General features: G+C 36.6%; 2 protein-coding genes across 3 annotated transcripts in view; one reads left to right on the top strand and one right to left on the bottom strand.

Moving 5' to 3' along the window:
• The window catches only part of CDKL3 (cyclin dependent kinase like 3), a 47,730-nt gene that overhangs the window by 5,074 nt on the left and 19,720 nt on the right, over positions 1 to 22,936 (bottom strand). For both annotated transcript variants that reach the window (XM_057735002.1, XM_057735008.1), the window contains exons 5-9: positions 14,072 to 14,184; positions 12,577 to 12,716; positions 3,935 to 4,023; positions 1,936 to 2,089; positions 1,504 to 1,832 (exon numbers count right to left, since the gene is read on the bottom strand). In XM_057735002.1, coding sequence (XP_057590985.1) covers positions 1,504 to 1,832; positions 1,936 to 2,089; positions 3,935 to 4,023; positions 12,577 to 12,716; positions 14,072 to 14,184 — 825 coding nt within the window. The remainder of the gene's footprint in view (positions 1 to 1,503; positions 1,833 to 1,935; positions 2,090 to 3,934; positions 4,024 to 12,576; positions 12,717 to 14,071; positions 14,185 to 22,936) is intronic.
• Positions 936 to 1,376, top strand: LOC130853321 (ATP synthase F(0) complex subunit C1, mitochondrial-like). The gene has a single exon (XM_057735032.1). It carries the CDS (start codon positions 966 to 968, stop codon positions 1,374 to 1,376), a length of 411 nt encoding a protein of 136 aa, XP_057591015.1. The 5' UTR covers positions 936 to 965.

The following is a 22,936-nucleotide window of genomic DNA, read 5'->3' as shown; positions in this document are numbered from 1 at the left end:
TCAGTGGTTACAACCATGCTGTGGGGTTACTCCAGCTGGCCTACGTGGTCCCTTCTGTCTGTTCTGAACCTGGATCTCTTAACTACAGGGTCCATGAATTTCTGAGCTTTCTGACCAAGGCTAGTTTGTAACCATGGTTATTGAGATCATGGTTTGGGAATCACCTCAAGAATGATTGGACACTTGCTGTCTGTAGTCTGTTGTACAGACATGTCCACTAAGTGGTCCTCTGCAGACCACTAAGCTCCACAACTTGTAGCCCACCTAGTCTGCTCAGATTGGCTTAGGATATTGAACTAAGTCTCCTTCCTCAACCAGAGCCATAGTTGTTTCCCTAAATTTAGAACTGGCCTTGATGCCTTGCTAGACAGACCCTTGCCATCCAACACACTGTCCTTGATTAACCAGATTCATGGTACCAGTCTCTCAATCTGTATTGGTAGCTAAATCTAAAATTGGTCCAATATGTTGTTTTCCTCCTGAAATATTTGACCTTGAAAGCTATTTGACCACACAAGGTTATTTTCAACTATCTTTCCTCCATTTAGACAATTTGCTATGATATGAAAATAAAGCTTACTTTATTATATGAAGGCACATCAATACCAAAACTGAGGTCACATTACTTTTTTCTCTTCAGATGGGAAGTAATTTTTCTGAGTCTTTTTTTTTTTAAAAAAAATGAGGTTTTTCCAAATGGCATTAGTGAAAAACTTAACACCTAGATAGCCAAGAAAAGTTAATTTCTTCTGTAGCATTCATAAGAAGCACTTAGTAATGGCCCATTATATGATTATAATTGCAATATATCTTCAAATTGTTTATATACAGATACTACAAACTTGATTCTTTGAAATACCATTATATAATAACATTGTATTACTTAGGTCCATTTCCTTCTGTTTCTTTTATGTTAAAACTCACCTTGAGCTGAGTCCTAGAGCTAAAGCTAGGAGACTGAAAAAATGCAGACCCCCGGGGCACTACTCATTCCTCCTGCTTTGATTCGCTCTTGTACCAGGGGTCTGATCAGGCCTGTGTCTGCCTCCTTCCTGAGTAGGTCAGAGATCCCGTCTGAACAGCCCTCCTACAGCAGTGTCCCACTCCAGGTAGCCAGGCGGGAATTCCAGACCAGTGCTGTCTCCCAGGACATTGACACAGCGGCCAAGTTTATTGGCGCTGGGGCTGCCACAGTTGGTGTGGCTGGTTCAGGGGCCAGCATTGGAACAGTGTTTGGCAGCTTGATCACTGGCTACGCCAGGAACCCGTCTCTAAAGCAGCAGATCTTCTCCTATGCCATTCTGGGCTTTGCCCTGTCTGAGGCTATGGAACTCTTCTGTTTGATGGTCGCCTTCCTCATCCTCTTCGCCATGTGAGGCTCCACGGAGGTCACCTACTCACCCCTGCTGCTTTGACTCCAGGCCATGCCTGGTGCTGGAATGTGCTCAGCTTTACCATTACACACAACCTTTCTCTAAACTCAAAAAAAAAAAAAAAACTCACCTTGAATTGGAGTGGGAGAGATTTGAACTGGGATTTGAAGCCATCAAATTACAGCTAGTTAGATTGATGGGTGGCATCACCATACAGCCTCCAGCATGCAGATCATCTTTCATGCCCATAGCGTTAGTGCTGGGATTGACAGCGTTTGGTGGTTCACTGACAGCAGGTTTTGTATCTTGAGACATAGTATGAGCAATTTCAACTGCATCCTGTTGACAATGTCCACCTTCACACTCTATTTTTTTTGGTTCTAAGATATTTCCTTTTCCTCCTTTAACTTTAATAACTCTGACTTTGATCTCCTTGGGCTTTTTCTCTTTTTCTATTTCCTAGAATAGATACATCCAAAATCTGAGTCAGGAGAACAGTTATTTTTACCACTAGAGTACTAACTAGAAAATAGTTATACTGGCTAAAAAAAGGCATTTTTACCTTTCCCAAAACTGAAGTACTTAGTAGTGTATTGGTATAAACTGTTTTTCTATCATCTTTCATAAATTCATTTTCTTTAGAATTCTCTTTTGGCTTTATGAATGAATTGACTTTTGCTTCTTGTAGCAATTTAGCTTTCAGTTCTGGTATGAATCTGATAAAACAAGCAATATCAAATACCTTTATTTATGTAGATAGAGTATTTTATATTTAAAAGAACTTCTAATCAATTAATTTACATTTGAGTTACAGAATAAATACGTTATCAGTAATGCATGCCAAGAGATGGCACAATATTTACCTAATACAAATTGTTTCCTAGTAAAGATAAATCTTTCAAAATTTTTTCTATGGTTATTTAGTATTAATAAGGCTTTTACAAGATAGACATATGAATTAGATTCCTTTGCCGATGCAAAGTTAACTTAATAAAAGCATTGCTTTTAATTCTGATAAATATACTATTCTTTTCAAGAAAACTCAGGCCACTTTGTTCCTTTAGTGATTCTTCAAAGTAACAGGACTTAAAAGATGAACTAGTTTCTAAAATCTTACTCTAGAGAAATATTTTCAGAATACATCAGAATTTTCAGAATACAACAGAATATATCAATATTGAAGACAGATTGTTTTGGTTTTACTTTGACTTTTTAAAAATTATTTATTTTTTAATAGAAAATCCATTCACATGGCTCAAAACTCAAAAGGTTATACTGAAAAGTCTCCTTCCCACCCCTCTCCCTGAGTTGCAGTTTCTCTCCTTGAAGCAGCTACTGCTCTCGGTTTGGGACTGAATGAATTCTACCATGAATGAATTGTCCCCTAGAATTATAATAAAGCATAGTGTGAGGAGATGAAGAAAATAACCAGTGTGATTAGTTTGGCTGAATAAGAAAACGGCACACTTCTGTCAAAACTTCCTTGCATTACAGAAGGTCCATGAAAAAAAAAAGCTGTCTCTTAACCAAGTAAAAAGTCTTCCCCCAAACATTTTCTGAGGGTTCTATAACTGGAACTCAAGAACTTTCACCCCATAATAGTAAAATCCTAATATCTAAATACACAAGAGAAATCAAATTAGTCTATGTAGAATTGATAGGAAGCAACTTTTTACTCAATAACTGACACTTATCAATGGCACTTTTAATATATCTTCTCACTTTTTGTTTTAGATTAAAATTCCTGAAATGCCTGAAGTTATACTTACTCTCAAAAAATTTCCTTTGCCTTTTTCTGTTTCGGTCTGTCTTCAATGGAGGTCCTGGACTTTTCTATGCCTGATCTTAACTCCATCACATTTTTAATTGATATTCATGTTTCTGACCTCATATCCAAAGGCAAACTGACTGATTTTACAATTAAGGAGAAACTTTTCCTGTTTCTTTCAAAGCCCAAATAGAAAATGGTGTTTTGTTTTGTTTTCTTTTTTTAAGAAGCATGGCTGATTTATGAATCTACATTGTCATTATATATTTTAGATACAATGAGGGACAGAGAAAGGTTAAGAGGCATGGTCCCTGTGTTCAGGGAACTTCCAGTTTGGTGGGGAGAATAAAACAACAGGAACTGAAACAGAATAAGGAAAACAGAATAAAACTATCTGGGAAACGAACACTAATTATAATATATAGATCAGAGAGGAAAAACTGGACTATTCTGAGTCAGAGGTCTAAATGGAAATAAAGCTAAAAAGTACTGATGTTTATTTAATATTATCTCTGGCCTATAATGAGAATTGAAAATGCATTTGAAGAGCTTAGCACACTGCCTGGGGCATAATAACTATGTAATGAATGTTAACTGTACTTTTTTTTATTATTAGAATTTTCACCATGACACCTGTAAGTCTACCATATACCTAGTCAATACAGACACTCAGTAAGTTTTTGATAAAGTGAATTCTTCTGTTCTGTAACATTAACCTATGTAGTAATTTTCATGCTAGTAAAATTTCCTAATACAAAACACGAAAAAGTCCACACTCACACAAAATGCTTACTTTTCAATAAACCCATCTCTAGTAAAATATTCATGATGCAAAAGATCCGTAGATGATATCCTCTCAGCAGGATCAATTTGTAAACAAGCCTAGAAAATTAAAAAAAAGATTCTATGTCAAACAACTCTTAACAAGGGTCCTTATGGTAAATACTAAATTTACTTCACAAATGTAGGTTGTAATTCATTACCCAGAGCTGAAAGAGTTCTTGAAAAGATGGAATTAAACCTCAAGAATTTCTGACAGTGAGTTCTGACCACTTATTTCCCTAAGAAATTGTACTTGTAAGGCATTACTACAGGTTAAATGTCCTACAGTTCTAGCCAAAACAGAGTTGATCTACTTCTGCTGGAATCAGCAGGGATTAATCAGCTCGTTTTGATCCTCTTACCAGCCCCATAGGGTGGGAAGTTCATGCATTATCATTGCCATTTTACAGAGTCAGCAGCGTGGTTAGTGATTTGCCAAACTAGAATTTTATCTCATATTGTCTGATTCCTAATCTAGTGCTCTTTCTATGGCATAAAACAATTTAACAAATATCCAAGCCCCCAAATCTTTCAATAACCCATTATCAGAACAGCTCCTCCCTGTTTCCCTAACTTGGGAGGATTTCAACTGAGTAGAGAACTAAAAAAACCCCACAAAACAAAAACAGACAATGGAAGTAAGAGTTTTGGAATAATAAGTTGCACATAATGAATCTATATATAATCAAATAATCATAATTATAAATAGAACACATTTCTTTAATCAAAATATTAAAGATAGAATTTGAATAAAAGCCATTTGCCTTATAATTTTTATTCTTCCCCTAAAAGAAGGCAAAACATTTTTTTCACCCAAGTCATTTTTATTTTATTTTTATTTTTATTTTTTGAGCTGTTTATTGGAAGGAAGGAAAAATATTAATAATATGTAACTTTTATTTATGCTTACTATGTGCCATACAACACTCTATCTAGCCTTTTCCTATTACTTGATCCCAACAGCAACCCTACAAGTTGGGTAGTATTACTATCCTCATTGTACAGACGAGGAGACTAAGGCCCAGAGAGGACAAGTAATTTGTCTAAGATCTCATGAATAGAAAAGATAGTTAAAATCCCGACTATCCAAAGTAATTGCATATAATTACACTTTTTTTAAGAACTTTTACTGAGATACACCTGACATACAATAAACTGCATATATTGAAAGTAATTACACTTTATTTCAAACAGTGTATGTTTAAATTGATTCACAGAAAAAGTTGTAGAGATCTGCTATACAACAATGTGAATATAGTTAACAATATTGTACTGTACATTTTATTTTTAAGTTTTTTTGGCTGTATTGGGTCTTGGTTGCTGCACACGGGCTTTCTCTAGTTGCTGTGAGTGGGGGCTACTCCTCATTGGGGTCCAGGGCTTCTCACTGCGGTGGCTTCTCTTGTTGCAGAGCCTGGGCTCTAGGTGCATGGGCTTCATTAGTCAGTACATGGGATCAATAGTTGCGGCACAAGAACCCTAGAGTATGTGGGCTTCAGTAGTTGCACTGTGTGGGCTCAGTAGTTGCAGCATGTGGGGTCAGTAGTTGTGGCATGCGGGCTTCAATAGCTGAAGCTTGCAGGCTCTAGAGTGCAGGCTTAGCAGTTGTGGTGAACAGGCTTAGTTGCTCTGTGGCATGTGGGATCTTCCCAGACCAGGGATCGAACCCGTGTCCCCTGCACTTGCAGGCAGATTCTTTTCTTTTATATATAAATTATTTATTTAATTTGTTTCTTGGCTGTGTTGGGTCTTCATTGCTGCCCATGGGCTTTCTCTAGTTGTGGCGAGCGGGGGCTACTCTTCATTGTGGTGCACAGGTTCCTCATTGCAGTGACTTCTCTTGTTGTGGAGCACGGGCTCTAGATGCGCGGGCTACCATAGTTGCAACACATGGGCTCAACAGCTGTGGCTCACTGGGCAATAGAGCACAGCCTCAATAGTTGCGGCGCGTGGGCTTAGTTGCTCTGCAGCATGTGGGATCTTCCCAGACCAGGACTTGAACCTGGGTCCCCTGCACTGGCAGGCAGATTCTTAGCTGCTCTGCCACCAGGGAAGTCCTGTACATTTTAAAATTTGGTAAGAGGATATTTTTTTTTTTAGCTCTTTATTGGAGTATAATTGCTTTACACTGTTGAGCCAGTTTCTGCTGTACAACAAAGCGAATCAGCTGTCTTTATACATATATCCCCATATTCCCTCCCTTCCACCCTCCCTATCCCACCCCTCTAAGTCATCACCAATCATTGAGTTGATCTCCCTGTGTTATACAGCAGCCTCTCACTAGGTATCTATTTTACATTCGGTAGTATATATATGTCAATGTTACTGTCACTTCATCCCAGCTTTCCCTTGCCTCTCCGTGCCCCCCCCGCCCCCGGCCCCGTGTCCTCAGGTCCGTTCTCTACATCTGCATCTTTATTCTTGCCCTGCCACTGGGTTTATCAGTATCATTTTTTTAGATTCACACTGGATATTTCTTTTTATTTTTTAAATAAATTTGTTTATTTATTCATTGGCTGTGTTGGGTCTTCGTTGCTGCATGCGGGCTTTCTCTAGTTGCGGTGAGCTAGGGCTACTCTTTTTTTGTGGTGTGAGGGCTCCTCATTGCCATGGCTTCTCTTGTTGCAGAGCACGGGCTCTAGGCGCATGGGCTTCAGTAGTTGTGGCACACGGGCTTAGCGGCTCCGCAGCATGTGGGATCTTCCCGGAGCAGGGTTCGAACCTGTGTCCCCTGCATTGGCAGGTGGATTCTTAACCACTGCGCCACCTAGGAAGCCCCACACTGGATATTTCTTAATCCAATGTGCATTATTCTTATTAGTATTAGGTTGTGGAGATCTTTGTGTGCTAGTACCAACTGACCTGTTTTTTTAATTGCTCCACAGCATCCATTATATGGACAGGTTATAATTTATTTAGCTGTTTGGTTGTGTTTGTGGCAAAGGAAACACGCTTACAGGCTACATGATTTCCCTAGAGCAGAGCATCAGTAAGTGATAGAGACCACCTATTTGGTGTCGGAGCAGAGTCTGCACAGTAGAACTTTCTGTGATGATGCAAACGTTCTTTCTGTATATCTCCATATCTGCATAGCATGATGTAAATGTGTCCAGTATGATTGGCAGCCACTAAGCACATGTGGCTCTTGAGAATTTTAGATGTGACTAGTGTGACTTTAAATGGGAACTTGTACTAGAAGCTTCTATATTGGGCAGTGCAGGATAAGCTTTATGTAAATATGTAACTTTAGTGCAACATTTAGGGGCCAGAGCATATCAAAACCCTGAAAGATGGGATGTTCATTGTGTCTTCATATTTGTGTCCCTGCACTAGCATTGCCTGGCAAATAATTGATGTTCAGTCAAGGTTTATTGGCTCAAAGTCACGGAGGAGGTGGAGGAAGTTGTAGTTTAGGCTCTAGTTTGGATGTATGTTTGTTTTCATATCTCCTTGATCTTCTATTCCTTATCTGAATATGTTTTGATTAGGGCTTTTTAGCTTTACCTGCTTAATCTTTATCCTGTAATAATTATGCAGTATCATGCTGCTAATTGGCATGTGGGAAGACCTAGTCTCTGCTGATATGTCCCTTTTATCTTATTTGTCAATAAGAATAGAGAGGATCTAAAATATAAAATATACTTGAATTTACATTTAAATTAAAACAAAGGTGAGAACACATTGGGGAGGTACTTATTAATGTTGGTACAGAAACTGGACTATCTTTATGCATTTTTGTTAATCCACATCACAGATACTTATGTAGTGTTTTTTGTGGCTTTTTCATAAAATCATAGCTTTTACTAGTTAAAAAGGGAGAAAAATTAGCTGTTTCTTTTCTCCCATCAAGCTTTTTTGTTATAATTAATTTATGAAATCCCCCTGAATTATTGAAATGTGTCTGTAATACACATTTGGGATTTGGGAGAAGGGATGGGGAATTATTTGATTAAAGCTATGATTACTTGGATCCTAAAACAAAAACTAGTTGTTAAGCATTCTTGCTTTTGAATCTTCTACTGGCACAGACAAGGCTGTTTTGTGTTAGGAACCATATTTTACACATTTATCAAAATACAGCTCTATAGCAATGATGCTGAATTATTTTATGATAAAATGAGAAAAATGTGTAGTACAATGAGGCTTAATTTATTTTGTAGAAGTGAATGCTTTCTAGACATCAGGTTTAAAAAAGCTTAATGAAACAAAAGCCTAGGAATGGAAGACAGTTACTTTTTAAAGTTATTTTTCTTTCCTTTTGATGATGCCCGAATATCTTTTCTGAGATGTCAGATTTTGCTTAGTTAAGGACAAGATTTACTGTATGTACTACAGACATCTTTCATGGCTTTATGGATTGTTTGGTGAGATGCAGGGTCTATCTTTAAGATGTGAGTTCGCAAGGTTTTTGTTTTTGTTATTTAATAAATTTATTTATTTAGTTATTGGCTGTGTTGGGTCTTTGTTGCTGTGCATGGGCTTTCTCTAGTTGCAAAGAGTGGAGGCTACTCTTCATTGTGGTGCGCAAGCTTCTCATTGCAGTGCCCTCTCTTGTTGCGGAGCATAGGCTCTAGGCGCTCAGGCTTCAGTAGTTGTGGCACATGGGCTCAGTAGTTGTGGCACACGGGCTTAGTTGCTCCGAGGCATGTGGGATCTTCCCAGACCAGGGCTCAAACCTGTGTCCCCTGCATTGGCAGGCAGATTCTTAACCACTGCACCCCAGGGAAGCCCACAGGTTTGTTACTAGTTATGTTCTCTGTGCCACTTTGTGGAAAACTCTGGGTTTTGTATCTGGAACCACATGCCTCCCCTTCTTGTTTCTGAAGGTTTTTATGGCAGCAGTCTGGATTTCTCCAAGGTAGGCCTGTGTATGCCTGCTTTTTCTTGACCTTGAGTTTCAGACTTCTGAGGCAGTGGTAAAATCCATTGGGATACGTTTTTTTCTTTTTCTAAAATCAACGTGTTACTTGCTGGAATGGCTTGGAGAGACAGGCACCCTGTGTGATGAAAATGTTGACTGTGCTTAGTCTTTGCTATTGACAGCAAAGAGTATCAAACACAACTGCAGTATCAGCATCCACCATTACCACCTTCATAGTCTTCCTTCTCATCTCTGTAGGTAAGCCAACTATACTCCCCTCCAAAGGCAACAACTTCCCTCGTGCACAAGAGCCCGTCCTTGCTCTTCTGCTTGAAAACACTGCTCCTGCAACTTGGAGGATACATTTTATGTTATGTGTTTTTTACCATAATTTAAAAAAAAAAGTTGACTCACAAAATAAAATGGAGTCCATTCTTGTCTTTATGAGGGAATATTGAGATCCTTTAGATTGCAACTAGCTAAAAATATTTTAGAACATAACAGTTATCCATCAACAAAACAGGAAGAAAAATGCTAAAAGGTCATAGCCTAATAGAAGCAGACAAATATTCCTTCGGTGAATAATATAATTCACAAAATTTAAATACTTGCCCTAGTTTGGAAAATGTGAAACACCATACTTTGAGAAACAGACTGGCAGTTTCCCCCTCAAAATGAAAATACATTTCTACACATAGACTTATAAGTGAATGTTAATAGCAATTTTATTTGTAATAGCCAAAAAGAGGAAACAACCCAAAACAGGAGAATAGATAAAAAATTGTGATATATCCATACAATGGAATACTACTCAGCAATAAAAAGGAACAAACTACTGATACACACAAAAACATGAACTGAATCTCTAGACTATAATACTGAGTTGAAGAAGCCTGACAGAAAAGAGTACATACTGTTTGATTCCATTTACAGACTATTCTAGAAAATGTAAACTATAGTGACAAGTAAATCAGTGGTTATCTGGGGACAGGAATGAAGGGAAAGATGGATTACAAAAGAATGCAAGGACATTTTAGGGAACGATGGAAAGGTTAGGTATCTTGATTGTAGTGTTGGTTTCACAGGTGTATACACCTATCAAAACTCATCAAATTGTACATCTGAAGTACATGTAGTTTACTGTAAAGAAATCATACCACAATAAAATTGTTTAAAAAATTTAAATCTAGAAAAAAATACAGCTCTACATCAGGTATTAAGAAGTATTTTAGGGAATTTCTTGGTGGTCCAGTGGTTAGGACTCTGTGCTTTCACTGCTGGGGCCTGGGTTCAATCTCTGGTTGCAGAAGTAAGATCCTGCAAGCCATGCAGTGAGGCCAAAAAAGAAAAAGATGTATTTTAAAGTTACAATAAACAATCAAAATTGTATCTGTATTAGAATAAAGAGAGAAATCAACAAAGTAGAAACAGACCCAAGCATGTATAAGCATTTTGTCTATGATAAATGTGGCATTCCAAACCACTGGATTATTCAAGTTGAAAAAAAGTATTTACAACATATACAACAAAAGACTGGGACTTCCCTGATGGTGCAGTGGTTAAGAATCTGCCTGCCAATGCAGGGGACACAGGTTCAATCCCTGGTCCGGGAAGATCCCACATGCTGCAGTGCAACTAAGCCCGTGAGCCGCAACTACTGAGCCTGCTCTCTAGAGCCTGCAAGCCACAACTACTGAGCCTGTGTGCCACAACTACTGAGGCTGCATGCTGCAACTACTGAAGCCTGCGCGCCTAGAGCCCGTGCTCTGCAACAAGAGAAGCCACTGCACTGAGAAGCCCACACACCACAACAAAGAGTAGCCCCCACTCACCACAACTAGTGAAAGCCTGCGAGCTGCAACAAAGACCCAATGCAAGAGCAAAAAAAAAAAAAAAAAGACTAATATGCTTATTGTTTTGCAAATCAATATAAGAAATACTTTAAATGACAAATAGGTTAAAGATTCTTAAAATAAGAACTACAAATGACTGATTAATATTAGTAAAATGTCCAACTTTCCTGTAACAACATAAGTGCAATTTCAAAAAAGATACTTTATTAAGTTGGCAAATATTTTTTAAATTATAATATTCAATGTTAGAATGGATATTTATATCCAATGCTACTTGAGTATAAATCAATGAAACCTTTCTGGAGAGAAAAACGGCAAAATATATCAAAAGTCCTAAAAAGTGTAAACCCTTTGGTCCACTAGTCACACTTCTAGGAATTTATCCCAAGCAAATAACAAGTTCATAAAGATGTATAAAAGATGTTCACTGTAGCATCTTTACCAATAGTGAGGGAAAAAACCCCAAAAACAAATGTTCAAAATTGCAAGATCAGTTAAATAAACTATAGCACAGTCATACAATGAACACTACGCAAGCACTAAAATTATGATGTAGCTCCATACTTAGTGACATGGTAATATGCTTAAAATATACTGCTAAGTGAAAATAAACAGGTTACATAGCAGTGTGTAAAGGATGACACCTTTTAAAAAGCATATACTTCTATGCATGTATTTGGTTGAGAAAAGCCCAGAAGTATACAAACCAAAACATTAATAGTAATTTTTCCTGGATTGTGGGGGTTGGGAAAAGCTTAACTTCTCTCAGTTTATCAAGTATTCCTATTTTTCTATGATTATTATGTATTCTTTGTGTAAGCAAAACTATGACATGAAAAAAAAATTAAAGTGAAAATGTAGTAAACAAATCTGATCCTTTAGTAAACTCTAGTTCTTTCCAAATACCAAAGAAACAATCTTCTTCCTTTGATAATAGTCTTTAGATGTTACATGTCATATGTTTAGTTTTATCTAAATAACAGCAACAACAGTTAACATTAACAATGTTTGTTGACAGCTTATTCAAGGCTCTGTGCTAAGAACATTTCTACCACTAGCTCATTTAATTCTTCAGCTCCAGCAAATAAATATTGTTAATGTTGTTTAATAGCCCAGTAAACTCAGGCATGGAGATTGACTTGCTCAAGTTTACAGAGCTAATGAATGACAGAGCTGGGTTTTAAACAAAGTTCATGTGAATCCAGAGCTCCCTTCTTATAAACACCACACTATACTTGCTTTGAAATTTAGGTAACCACTCTTTTTAAGGGCTGTACATTAGAAACAAGATACCTTAGTTGACCCTGGGAAAGGAAATTGGCTGGAAAGAGAAAGTAAATAGAAGCAAGTAACTCTCTCACCTTTTGAATTTTGTATTAAGTATGCTGGTATATTTATTATGTAGTTCAAAATAAAATTTAAATTTTAAACTAATTTAAAAGTACCAAATAATGTTTTCGTTTCTACAACTCAACCTGAATTATGGCACCGGTGTATTCTCAAACAACATTAAAACTGCAGCTGCCAATGCCTTGTACATACCTTAGAATATCACTGTACAAGGAACCAATCCCTTGGGTAGATTGCTAGGAAGACTGGCTGTTGAGAGGTATTGATAAACACGATAAGTCCTTAAAATTTTCCAGTTTATCCCTAATTATCAATAAAATTGGGATAAACAAAAAATAATAGACAGGATTATCCCAGGGGCCTTTCAGTTCTAACAGTCTATGACTTTTAATTTCTCTGAACTAAAAACATAAAGACAGAGGAATATAGTAACTTTTAACAGATAACATTACTTCATGAATCCTTTCGGAATTTCATTAAAGTAATATCCTAAAACTGTATTATAATTTATGCAAATTTCCCAGAAATAAATCCTTAATCTTAACATACATGAACAATGTCTGCCAACAATCCATTCAGCTTTGGGTATTTTTTTCTTGCATTTTTGGGGTGTTGAACTTGAGGAAGGACCACCCCAGAAAAAATGGGACTCTTGGAAAAGATATTCTGCAAGTGAGGTGTCAAATTGCCTGAAAAGAGAAAAAATACATACATAAGAAAACAGGGAAATTATCCTACAATCAAAATAATAAATTATGTAATCTGCATTAAATTACTAAAAAGGGAGAATAACAGTTAAGTTCTTTTATTTTTTAAAGTTGAACATGGAACTATCTGAATATAGCATAAAAAATGTGAGTTTCCCCAGTAATCTGTTGATAGCACATAGACAGTAGAAAATATAAAACCACAGATGCATTTTCCTTTCCCAAAATACAAGACATAATATATAACGCTATTAGAAAAGGCACATTGCAACTTTTACACATTTCCATAAAGATATCTAAATGGCTTAACTAGCAAGTGTTCATCAGCAAAGCCTCACTGAAAACAGCTAAAATACTAAAATTATATAGAAATAGGAATACTGCAAAAAAGAAACAAGGCTTTAGAGTAGTAGTAGAATGGAAAGAACTATAAATAGGAGTGGAGAGAGCTAAGTTCTAGCACTAGTTCTGCTATAACTAATTCTGTGACCTTGGGCAAATCTTCCTTTTCTGTGCCTTGGTTTCCTCACTGTAAAATAACAAAATTGATCCCACCATCTCTAGAGCTCCTTCTAACATTAATCTCATAACCAGAACTTTAAAGATGGCAGAAAAAAGTATGCTGCTTTAAGGCTCTGAACTGTATCTTTAATCAATATTTACTCAGATTTATGGTTTTTATAGTTGTTCACAGTACCTTCCTTATGATCCTGTAATTACATGTTTATGTATAGCTGCCTCACCGCATAAAAAGGCTCCTCAAGCTTCTGATTCAGAAATATATATAAAATCCTTGAAACTCCATGAGCAATACTAACCATGAAAATGTTTTGGTAGTCAAAGCAGATCATCAAATAATGCAGCTATCATCAAAAATAATTTTGAATAAGATATTCAGCTATCTGCTTATCTATTGTGGTTAAAAAAAGTTTTCTCAGTAAATAACTGGTTTTCTATTTTGAAGCAATTTTAAAAAGCATCAAAATCAACTCTATTATTTAAAAGTCCTCGTTGAAAGAAGTAAATATTTACAGAAGCCAACATTTTGAAACAACTTTCAGACAAACTGAAGTAGGTTCCTATTTTACTATTTTTCTTAGTATCAACTATCAACATATGGAGTATCAATTTGCATCCTGGCAAAGAAAAATATTACTTGCAAAAACAGAGGAGAATTTTCTACCTTTTTTATCAGCCCAAAGCATCCATCTACTCCCATCTATCAAAACAATATGCTTCCCTGTTCTTATAAGAAGAAACTAAATTTGAAAATCAAGCAGAATTGATCTGGAAATACTTAGTTGAGGCATTTAACAGTATTTTTCAATAATACCTACCTACTTTTAAAACAATTTTATGAAGTAAATCCAAATCAGAGCTGCTAGGAAGATAGGGATTTCCGGTGGCCATCTCAATGATCATACAGCCCAAAGCCCAGATATCCACAGGTCTGAAACAGACAAGAATAAACCACTTTCTCATGGAGAAATATATAAGACATCTTTTCTAAAAAAAAATTTTTTTTTTGGTCACACTGTGTGGCTTACAGGATCTTAGTTCCCCAACCAGGTATCGAACCCATGCTGCCCACAGTGAAAGCGTGGAGTCCTAACCACTGGACCCAGGGAATTCTCTAAAAAAGAACTTTTAAAATAAAGTTAAGGCTAAAGAAAACAGAATGGTTAAGTGGTATCATTTATCAATTTTCACTGTAATATCATATGGCAACTTTAGGATATATATTAAATACTATCATGTTTTATTAGTAACTTAAATAGCTTATATTTAAATTGGATGAGAAGCCATGGAGCAGTCCAAAAAAAATTAACTATATTCTAAAATTGCTTCAAATACTTATATATGGACATTATGATAAATGGTTTATGAAGTAGAATAGCTGAATACTAAAATCATCTTGTATTTAGAAAGCAAAAATTAAAAATCTTAAATATTTTACCACTTACATTCACTTATATCTTAATGAATTCTGAGTCATCCATAATTCAAGCTTTTTTCCCAAATAATCAGTTTTTTTTTTTAATGTGGTGTTTCCTTTTTATTCATGATTTGTAAGCATTCCTTATATGTTCTGGATACAAGCCCTTTATCAGATATATCTATTGTGAATATTTTCTCCTTGACTATGACTGACTTTTTTTTTAATTTATTTAATTTATTTATTGGCTGCGTTGGCTCTTAGTTGCTGCACACGGGTTTTCTCTGTTTGCTGCGAGCGGGGGCTACTCTTCATTGTGGTGCGCAGGCTCCTCATTGTAGTGGCTTCTCTTGTTGTGGAGCACAGGCCCTAGGAGCATGGGCTTCAGAAGTTGTGGCACATGGGCTCAGTAGTTGTGGCTCATGGGCTCTAGAGCACAGGCTCAATAGTTGTGGTGCACGGGCTTAGTTGCTCCGTGGCATGTGGAATATTCCCCGGGCAGGGCTTGAACCCATGTCGCCTGCATTGGCAGGTGGATTCTTTACCACTGTGCCACCTAGGAAGTCCCAGTTTTTTAAATAGATAAAAAGATGCCCAAAGTTACATTCAGAAGAAATTATAAACACTATAATGAGATATGTTTTTCACTGATCCAACTGACAAAAGTTATAAAATTTGATAACTGCTATGTTGATGAGACTATGGAAAATGAATACTCACATGTACTGCTCTGGGAGTGTAAATTTAAACAAATTCTTTGGAGGAAAATTGGCAAAAGCTACCAAAACTTTAAATTTACATACTCTTGACCAAACACCTTTATTCCTAAGAACCTATGCAAAGATCTACTCGCCCATGTGCACAAAGATAAATTATATGAGAATTTCACTGCAGCACTCTTTGTAGTATAAAGATTGGGAACAACCTAGACATTCATCAATATGGGAATAGCTATGTAAGTTTTTGTATAACCACACAATGAAATATTATTTAGTTGTTAAAAAGAATAATGTAGGTCTATCTGTATGTGTTAACATAAAGTGATCGCCAAGATAAACTCTCAGGTGAATAAAAGCAAAATTCATTAAAGAAATCAGAGGAGATATAAATACTGGGTTGGCCAAAAAGCTCATTTGGGGTTTTCCATAAGATGTTACAGAAAAATCTGAAAAAACTTTTAGGCCCAATAAATGGAGAAATATTCCATGTTCATGGATAGGAAACCTCAATGTCGTCAAGATGTCAGTTCTTCCCAACTTGATCTATAGATTCAATGTAATCCCAATCCAAATCCAATTTGGCTATCAATAAATTGATTCTAAAGTTTATATGGAAAGGCAACAGAACCAGAAAAGCCAACACGATGTTGAACAAGAACAAAGTCGGAGGAAAGACACTATCTGACTTCAAAACTAAAAAGCTACAGTAAGCAAGACAGCGTGATATTGGTGAAAAATAGACAAAAAGGTCAAGAGAACAGTATAGAGTGCCCAGAAATAGACTCACAGAAATAGACTCAACTGATATTTGACAAAGGAGCAAAGGCAATTCAGGAAAAAAAGGAAAGTCCTTTTAACAAATGATACTTTAACAACTAGAAATCCATAAGGAAGAAGAAATGAACCTAGACATAGACTTTACACTTTTCACAAAAATTAACTCAAAATGGATCATAGACCTAAATGTAATATGCAAAATTATAAAACTTCTAGACAATAATATAGGAGAAAATCTAGATGACCTTGGGTTTGGTGATGAGTTTTCATATATAATATGAAAAGCATAATCCACAAAAGAAAAAAATGGCAAAGTAGTATATTATTAAAATTTAAAACCTGCTCTGTGAAAGATATTACTAAGAGACTGAAAAGAGAAGCCACAGAGCTGGAGAAAATATTTGCAAAACACATATTTGATAAATGTGTTGCATCCAAAATGTACAAAGCAGTCTTAAAACTCAACAATAAGAAAACAAATAACCAAATTACAAATTGGGCAAAAAATATGAACAGACACCTCACCAAAGAAGATATACACATGGCAAATAAGCATATGAAAAGGTGTTCAACATCATGTGTCGTCAGGGAATTGTAAATTATAACAATAATGAGACAGATACCACCAAACACCTATTAGAATGGGTAAAATCTAAAACACTGACAACACCAAATGCTGGTAAGGACATGGCGCAACAGAACACTCATTCATTGCTGGTGGGAATGCAAAATGATACAGCCACTTTGGAAGACAGTTTGACAGCTTCTAACAAAGCCAAACATAGTCTTACCATACAATCCAGAAAAAATTGCACTCCTTGGTATTTAGCCAAATAAGTTGAAAAACATGTCCACAAAAAACCTGCACATGAATATTTATAGCAGCTTTATCCATAAGTGCCAAAACTTGAAAGCAAGTAATACGTCTTTCATCAGGTGAATGGATAAACTGTCAGACATACATACAATGGAATATTTAGTGATTAAAAAGAAATGGACTATCAAGCCATAAAAAAATATGAAGGAATCTTAAATACACAGTGCTAAGTGAAAGAAGCCAGTCTGTAAAGGTTACATAATGTATGACTCCAATTACACGACATTCTGGAAAAGGCAAGTGTATAGAGAGATTTAAAAGATCAGTGGTTGCCAGAGGTTCAGGGAAAAGGAAGGAAAGATAAAATGGTAGAGCACAGTGGATTTTCTGTGCTATTCTGTATGACGATGTAATGGTAGATACATGACATTATACATTTGTCAAGACCCACAGGAAATTCAATACAAAGACTAAATATTAACTATGGACTTGAATTAATGATAATGTATAAATATTGGTTTATCAATTCTAACAAATGTACCAAACTAATGTTATATGTTAATAATAGGGAAACTGTGCTGGGGGGGTGGGGTAGAGGGGATATGGGAAGCCTATACTTTCTGTTCAATTTTTCTGTAAACCTAAAACTGTTCTAAAAGAGTAAAGTATATTAAATTAAAAAATTAAAAGAGAGAAAAAAGTAAGATTCTATATTATATACTTTTAAAGAACAAACGACTTTACTGTGGTGTACACAATTTGTCAAGTTCACATTACAACGAAAACCAGATAATAGGAACTTAAAAGCTTGCTTACTTCACAGATTTTTGCGTTTGTTTTTTAATATTTATTTATATATTATTTATTTTATTTTTATTTTGGCTGTGCCGGGTCTTAGTTGCAACACACAGGATCTTCGTTGTGGCATGCAGGATCTTTAGTTGTGGTGTCCAGACTCTTAGTTGTGGCATGCATGAGAGATCTAGTCCCCCAACCAGGGATTGAACCTGGGCCCCCACTGGGAACACAGAGTCTTACCCACTGGACCAAGAGGGAAGTCCCACAAGTTTTAAGATCTTAATAGAAATTTATAAGTTTTAGTGAGAAACGGTAAAATTAAGACCGAGTTATTGCCTTCAAAGTTTTAAGTAAATTATTTTTAAGCACTCCCCCTACAGTATGACATTCCTACTCATCTACTCTACTTCTAACAGAGGCAATAAAACACTCTTACACAAATAAGTTCACTTTTCCCCAGCTTGTTCTGAACTTTCACAGTTCAGTTTGGTAAGGTAAGGCAATAGTTGATTGTCACTGCAGTACTAATCTTAATGGATGTCCCCATTATCTGAAATTTAAGTAAGTCCTAGGATAACATGCAGGAATAAGAGAAAAATTTAAAAGAATCGCATGGGGGAAGGACTTGGTAATCTGCTGACCTACTCTCCAGTGAAACTGGTGGAAATTATAAAAAAACCCTACAGTAATTAAAATCTCTAGAAATAGCCCTAAGGGCAAACAGTAAATGGAGAATTATCTATTCAAGAAAATCTATGCAAATTTGTTAAGAAAGACGAGTCTGAGGTATTTGAATCAAGACCACTCTCTCCCTCCTCCATTCTAGTTCAGTAAGGCAAAGACACTACCCTACACAGTTCCAGCCAAGAACTTTTTCCCCTAGCTCCCAGTCAGAGGGCTTTATTCCCAAGAAGAAAACTTCGTTATTTCTCACATTGTCCCCAGTTACCTGTTCCTAACACTAAGTCCTGAGTGAGGGTGGTCAAGAGGTAGGGTTTCTTCTTCTGACCAGCCTCTACTCATTCTATCTTGGGTGTGGCACACTGACAATACTGGGGCCCCAAGTGCCCTTGCCCTGTCCCATGAGGTGATGGTTCTACACCAGCAAAGGTAAGCTCAGAGGACCTTAGGCTGCTACCTCCCCACATCCCACTGAGCACTCAGCTCCTAGAGTAGCAGTGTCACTTAGAGACAAGACTGCCACTAATCCCACATCCCAGCTCCAGAGCCTTGGCTCACAAATTTTGCCAGGGAGAAGAAGCAGGCCATAAAATATACAATTCCTAATCTCTTCCAAAGGAAATGACTTCATTTGCAACAAAGTGTGAAGAAATTCAAACTTAAGGGTGCTCTCAAGAACAGTGGAGGATGTGGTGAAAGGCAATTGGGAAAAGACTCATGGATTTCATCAAGATACAGTCTAGACTATAGGCCAGCTAGTTCATAGGAAAAAAACAGAGAATAAAACAACTGGAAGGAACCTTCCTGTGGTCAGAACAAATACTAAATACTGACCAGAGAAACCATCCACTTAAAAGACCTTAATATAATTAGTTTGTAGAGCAATTTAAGCCCTTTTGAAAACAAGAGAGCAATCAGTCATCAATTAATGGAGTTTAATAGCTATGTGTAGTCAGGGAAAAACAGAAAAATCAACCCACTAATATCACTGTCATCCCAGGGTAACTATGAGCCTATCAAAACTATGCCTCTCTGAGCAGCAACTACAGAGGCTTAACACTATGGTGGCAGTAGGGGTGGTAGGAGACTTCACTAAAACAATCCAGCTGGTCACTATAACATAAACAAGCAAAAAATAATAACAAGCTCCAGGGGAAGTCATCTATCCAGATTTGATACAATATTTTACCTGAAATGTTCAGGTTCCAACAAAAAATTATGAGGCACACCAGAAAAAAGTATTCAGTACAAACTGCCAGTGAGACTAACCATATGTTGCATTTAACAGAAAAACACTTCAAAATAACCATTATAAATATGTTCACAGAATTAAAGGAAAGCATGATTAAAGTAATAAAGGAAGATATGACGACAGTGTCACATGATATACAGAACATCAATAAAGAAATAGACTTTTTTAAAATAAAGAAACAAGTGAGGGGCTTCCTAGGCAGCGCAGTGGTTAAGAATCTGCCTGCCAGTGTGGGGGACATGGGTTCGATCCTTGCTCCAGGAAGATCCCACATGCCACAAAAAGAAAGGAAGGAAGGAAGGAAGGAAGGAAGGAAGGAAGAAAAAGAAAAAAAAAGAAAGAAGTGAAAATTCTGGAGGTGAAACATATAATACCTGAAATTTTAAAATTCACTACAGGGGCTCAACAGATTTGAACAGGCAGAAGAAAGAACTTGTGAGCTTGAAGATAAATCAATAGAAATGATTCAAGCGAAAGAACAGAGAGAAAAAAATGAAAAAAAAATGTACACAGCCTCAGAAAAACATAGGACATCTTTAACCACACAAGGTACATAAATGGGAGTACTAGAGGAGAGGAGAGAAAGAAATGAGAAGAAAAAATATTAGAAGTAATAGATGAAAGTGGTCTAAATTTATTGAAAGACAATAACCAAGAAGCTCAACAAACTCCAAATAAGATAAATGCAAAGAGATCCACAAACAGACACATCATAGTAAAAATGTCAAAAATCAAAGACAAGGAGAAAAATTTCAAAACAGCAAGAGAAAAATACTTCATCAGTTATAGAGGAATCACCTTAACATTAACAGTTGACTTCTCAATAAAAACAATCTAGGCCAGAAGGCAGTGGTACAACATATGAAAACTGCTCAAAGAAAATAATTATTAACTAAAAATCCTATATCCAGCAAAATTATCTTTTAAAAATGAAGGTGAAATAAAGACTTCCCCAGATTAAAAAAACTAAGAGAAGGCAAAAGATCTGTATGCAGAAAACGTTAAGACACTGATGAAAGAAATCAAAGACGACACAAACAGATGGAGGGACATACCATGTTCCTGGATTGGAAGAATCAACATCGTGAAAATGTCTGTACTACCCAAAGCAATTTACAGATTCAATGCAATCCCGATCAAATTACCAATGGCATTTTTCACAGAACTAGAGCAAGAAATCTTACGATTTGTATGGAAACGCAAAAGACCCCGAATAGCCAAAGCAATCTTGAGAAGGAAAAATGGAGTTGGTGGAATCAGGCTTCCTGACTTCAAACTATACTACAAGGCCATAGTGATCAAGACAGTATGGTACTGGCACAAAAATAGAAAGGAAGATCAATGGAATAGAATAGAGAACTCAGAAGTAAGCCCAAACACATATGAGCACCTTATCTTTGACAAAGGAGGCACGAATATACAATGGAAAAAAGACAGCCTCTTCAATAAGTGGTGCTGGGAAAATTGGACAGCAACATGTAAAAGAATGAAATTAGAACACTTCCTAACACCATACACAAAAATAAACTCCAAATGGATTAAAGACCTACATGGAAGGCCAGACACTATAAAACTCCTAGAGGAAAACATAGGCAGAACACTCTATGACATACATCAAAGCAAGATCCTTTTTGACCCACCTCCTAGAATCATGGAAATAAAATCAAGAAGAAACAAATGGGACCTCATGAAACTTAAAAGCTTTTGCACAGCCAAAGAAACCATAAACAAGACTAAAAGGCAACCCTCAGAATGGGAAAAAATAATAGCCTATGAAACAACGGACAAAGGATTAACCTCCAAAATATACAAGCAGCTCATGCAGCTTAATACCAAAAAAGCAAATAACCCAATCCACAAATGGGCAGAAGACCTAAATAGACATTTCTCCAAAGAAGACATACAGATGGCCAACAAACACATGAAAAGATGCTCCACATCACTAATCATTAGAGAAATGCAAGTCAAAGCCACAATGAGGTATCACCTCACACTGATCAGAATGGCCATCATCACAAAATCTGGAAACAACAAATGTTGGAGAGGGTGTGGAGAAAAGGGAACTCTCCTGCACTGTTGGTGGGAATGTAAGTTGGTACAGCCACTATGGAAAACAATTTGGAGGTTCCTTAAAAAACTACAAATAGAACTACCATGTGATCCAGTAATCCCACTACTGGGCATATACCCAAAGAAAAACATAATCCCAAAAGAAACTTGTACCATAATGTTTATTGCAGCACTGTTTACAATAGCCAGGACATGGAAGCAACCGAAATGCCCATCAACAAATGAATGGATAAAGAAGATGTGGCATATATATACAATGGAATATTACTCAGCTATAAAAAGGGATGAGATGGAGCTATATGTCATGAGGTGGATAGAACTACAATCTGTCATACAGAGTGAAGTAAGTCAGAAAGAGAAGGACAAATATTGTATGCTAACTCACATATACGGAATCTAAAAATGGTACTGATGAACTCAGTGACAAGAACAAGGATGCAGATACAGAGAATGGACTGGAGAACTCGAGGTATGGGAGGGGGCGGGGGGTGAAGGGGAAACTGAGACGAAGCGAGAGAGTAGCACAGACATATATATACTACCAACTGTAAAATAGTCAGTGGGAAGTTGTTGTATAACAAACGGAGTCCAACTTGAGGATGGAAGATGCCTTAGAGGACTGGGGCGGGGAGGGTGGGGGGGACTCGATGGGGGGGTGAGTCAAGGAAGGGAGGGAATACGGGGATATGTGTATAAAAACAGATGATTGAACCTGGTGTACCCCCAAAAAAATTTAAAAAATTAAAAAAAAAATAAAAAGAAAACATGATCCAACCATAAAAAAAAAAAGAAAACAGACAGACTTGAGGGAGGGTGGGGGGAGGAGTCAAGGGAGGGAGGGAATACGTGGATATGTGTATAAAAACAGATGACTGAACTTGGTGTACCTCCCAAAAAATAATAAATAAATAAATAAAATTAATAAAAAAAAAAGAAAACAGACGGGTTAATCTTCAGAATCTTGGATTTGGCAAAGGATTCTTAAATATGACACCAAAAACACAGGCAACAAATGAAAAAAACAGATAGAATGGACTTCATCAAAATTAAAGATTCTGTGTGACAAAACACACCATAAAGAAAATGAAGAGACAACTACAGAAAGAGAAAAAATATTTGCAAATATATATCTGATTAGGAATTTGTATCTAG

The sequence above is a fragment of the Hippopotamus amphibius genome, chromosome 1, assembly GCF_030028045.1.
Source record: "Hippopotamus amphibius kiboko isolate mHipAmp2 chromosome 1, mHipAmp2.hap2, whole genome shotgun sequence".
Taxonomy (NCBI): Eukaryota; Metazoa; Chordata; class Mammalia; order Artiodactyla; family Hippopotamidae; genus Hippopotamus; species Hippopotamus amphibius.
Note: the sequence above shows the minus strand (reverse complement) of the source record. Positions and strands in the feature narration are given on the sequence as shown.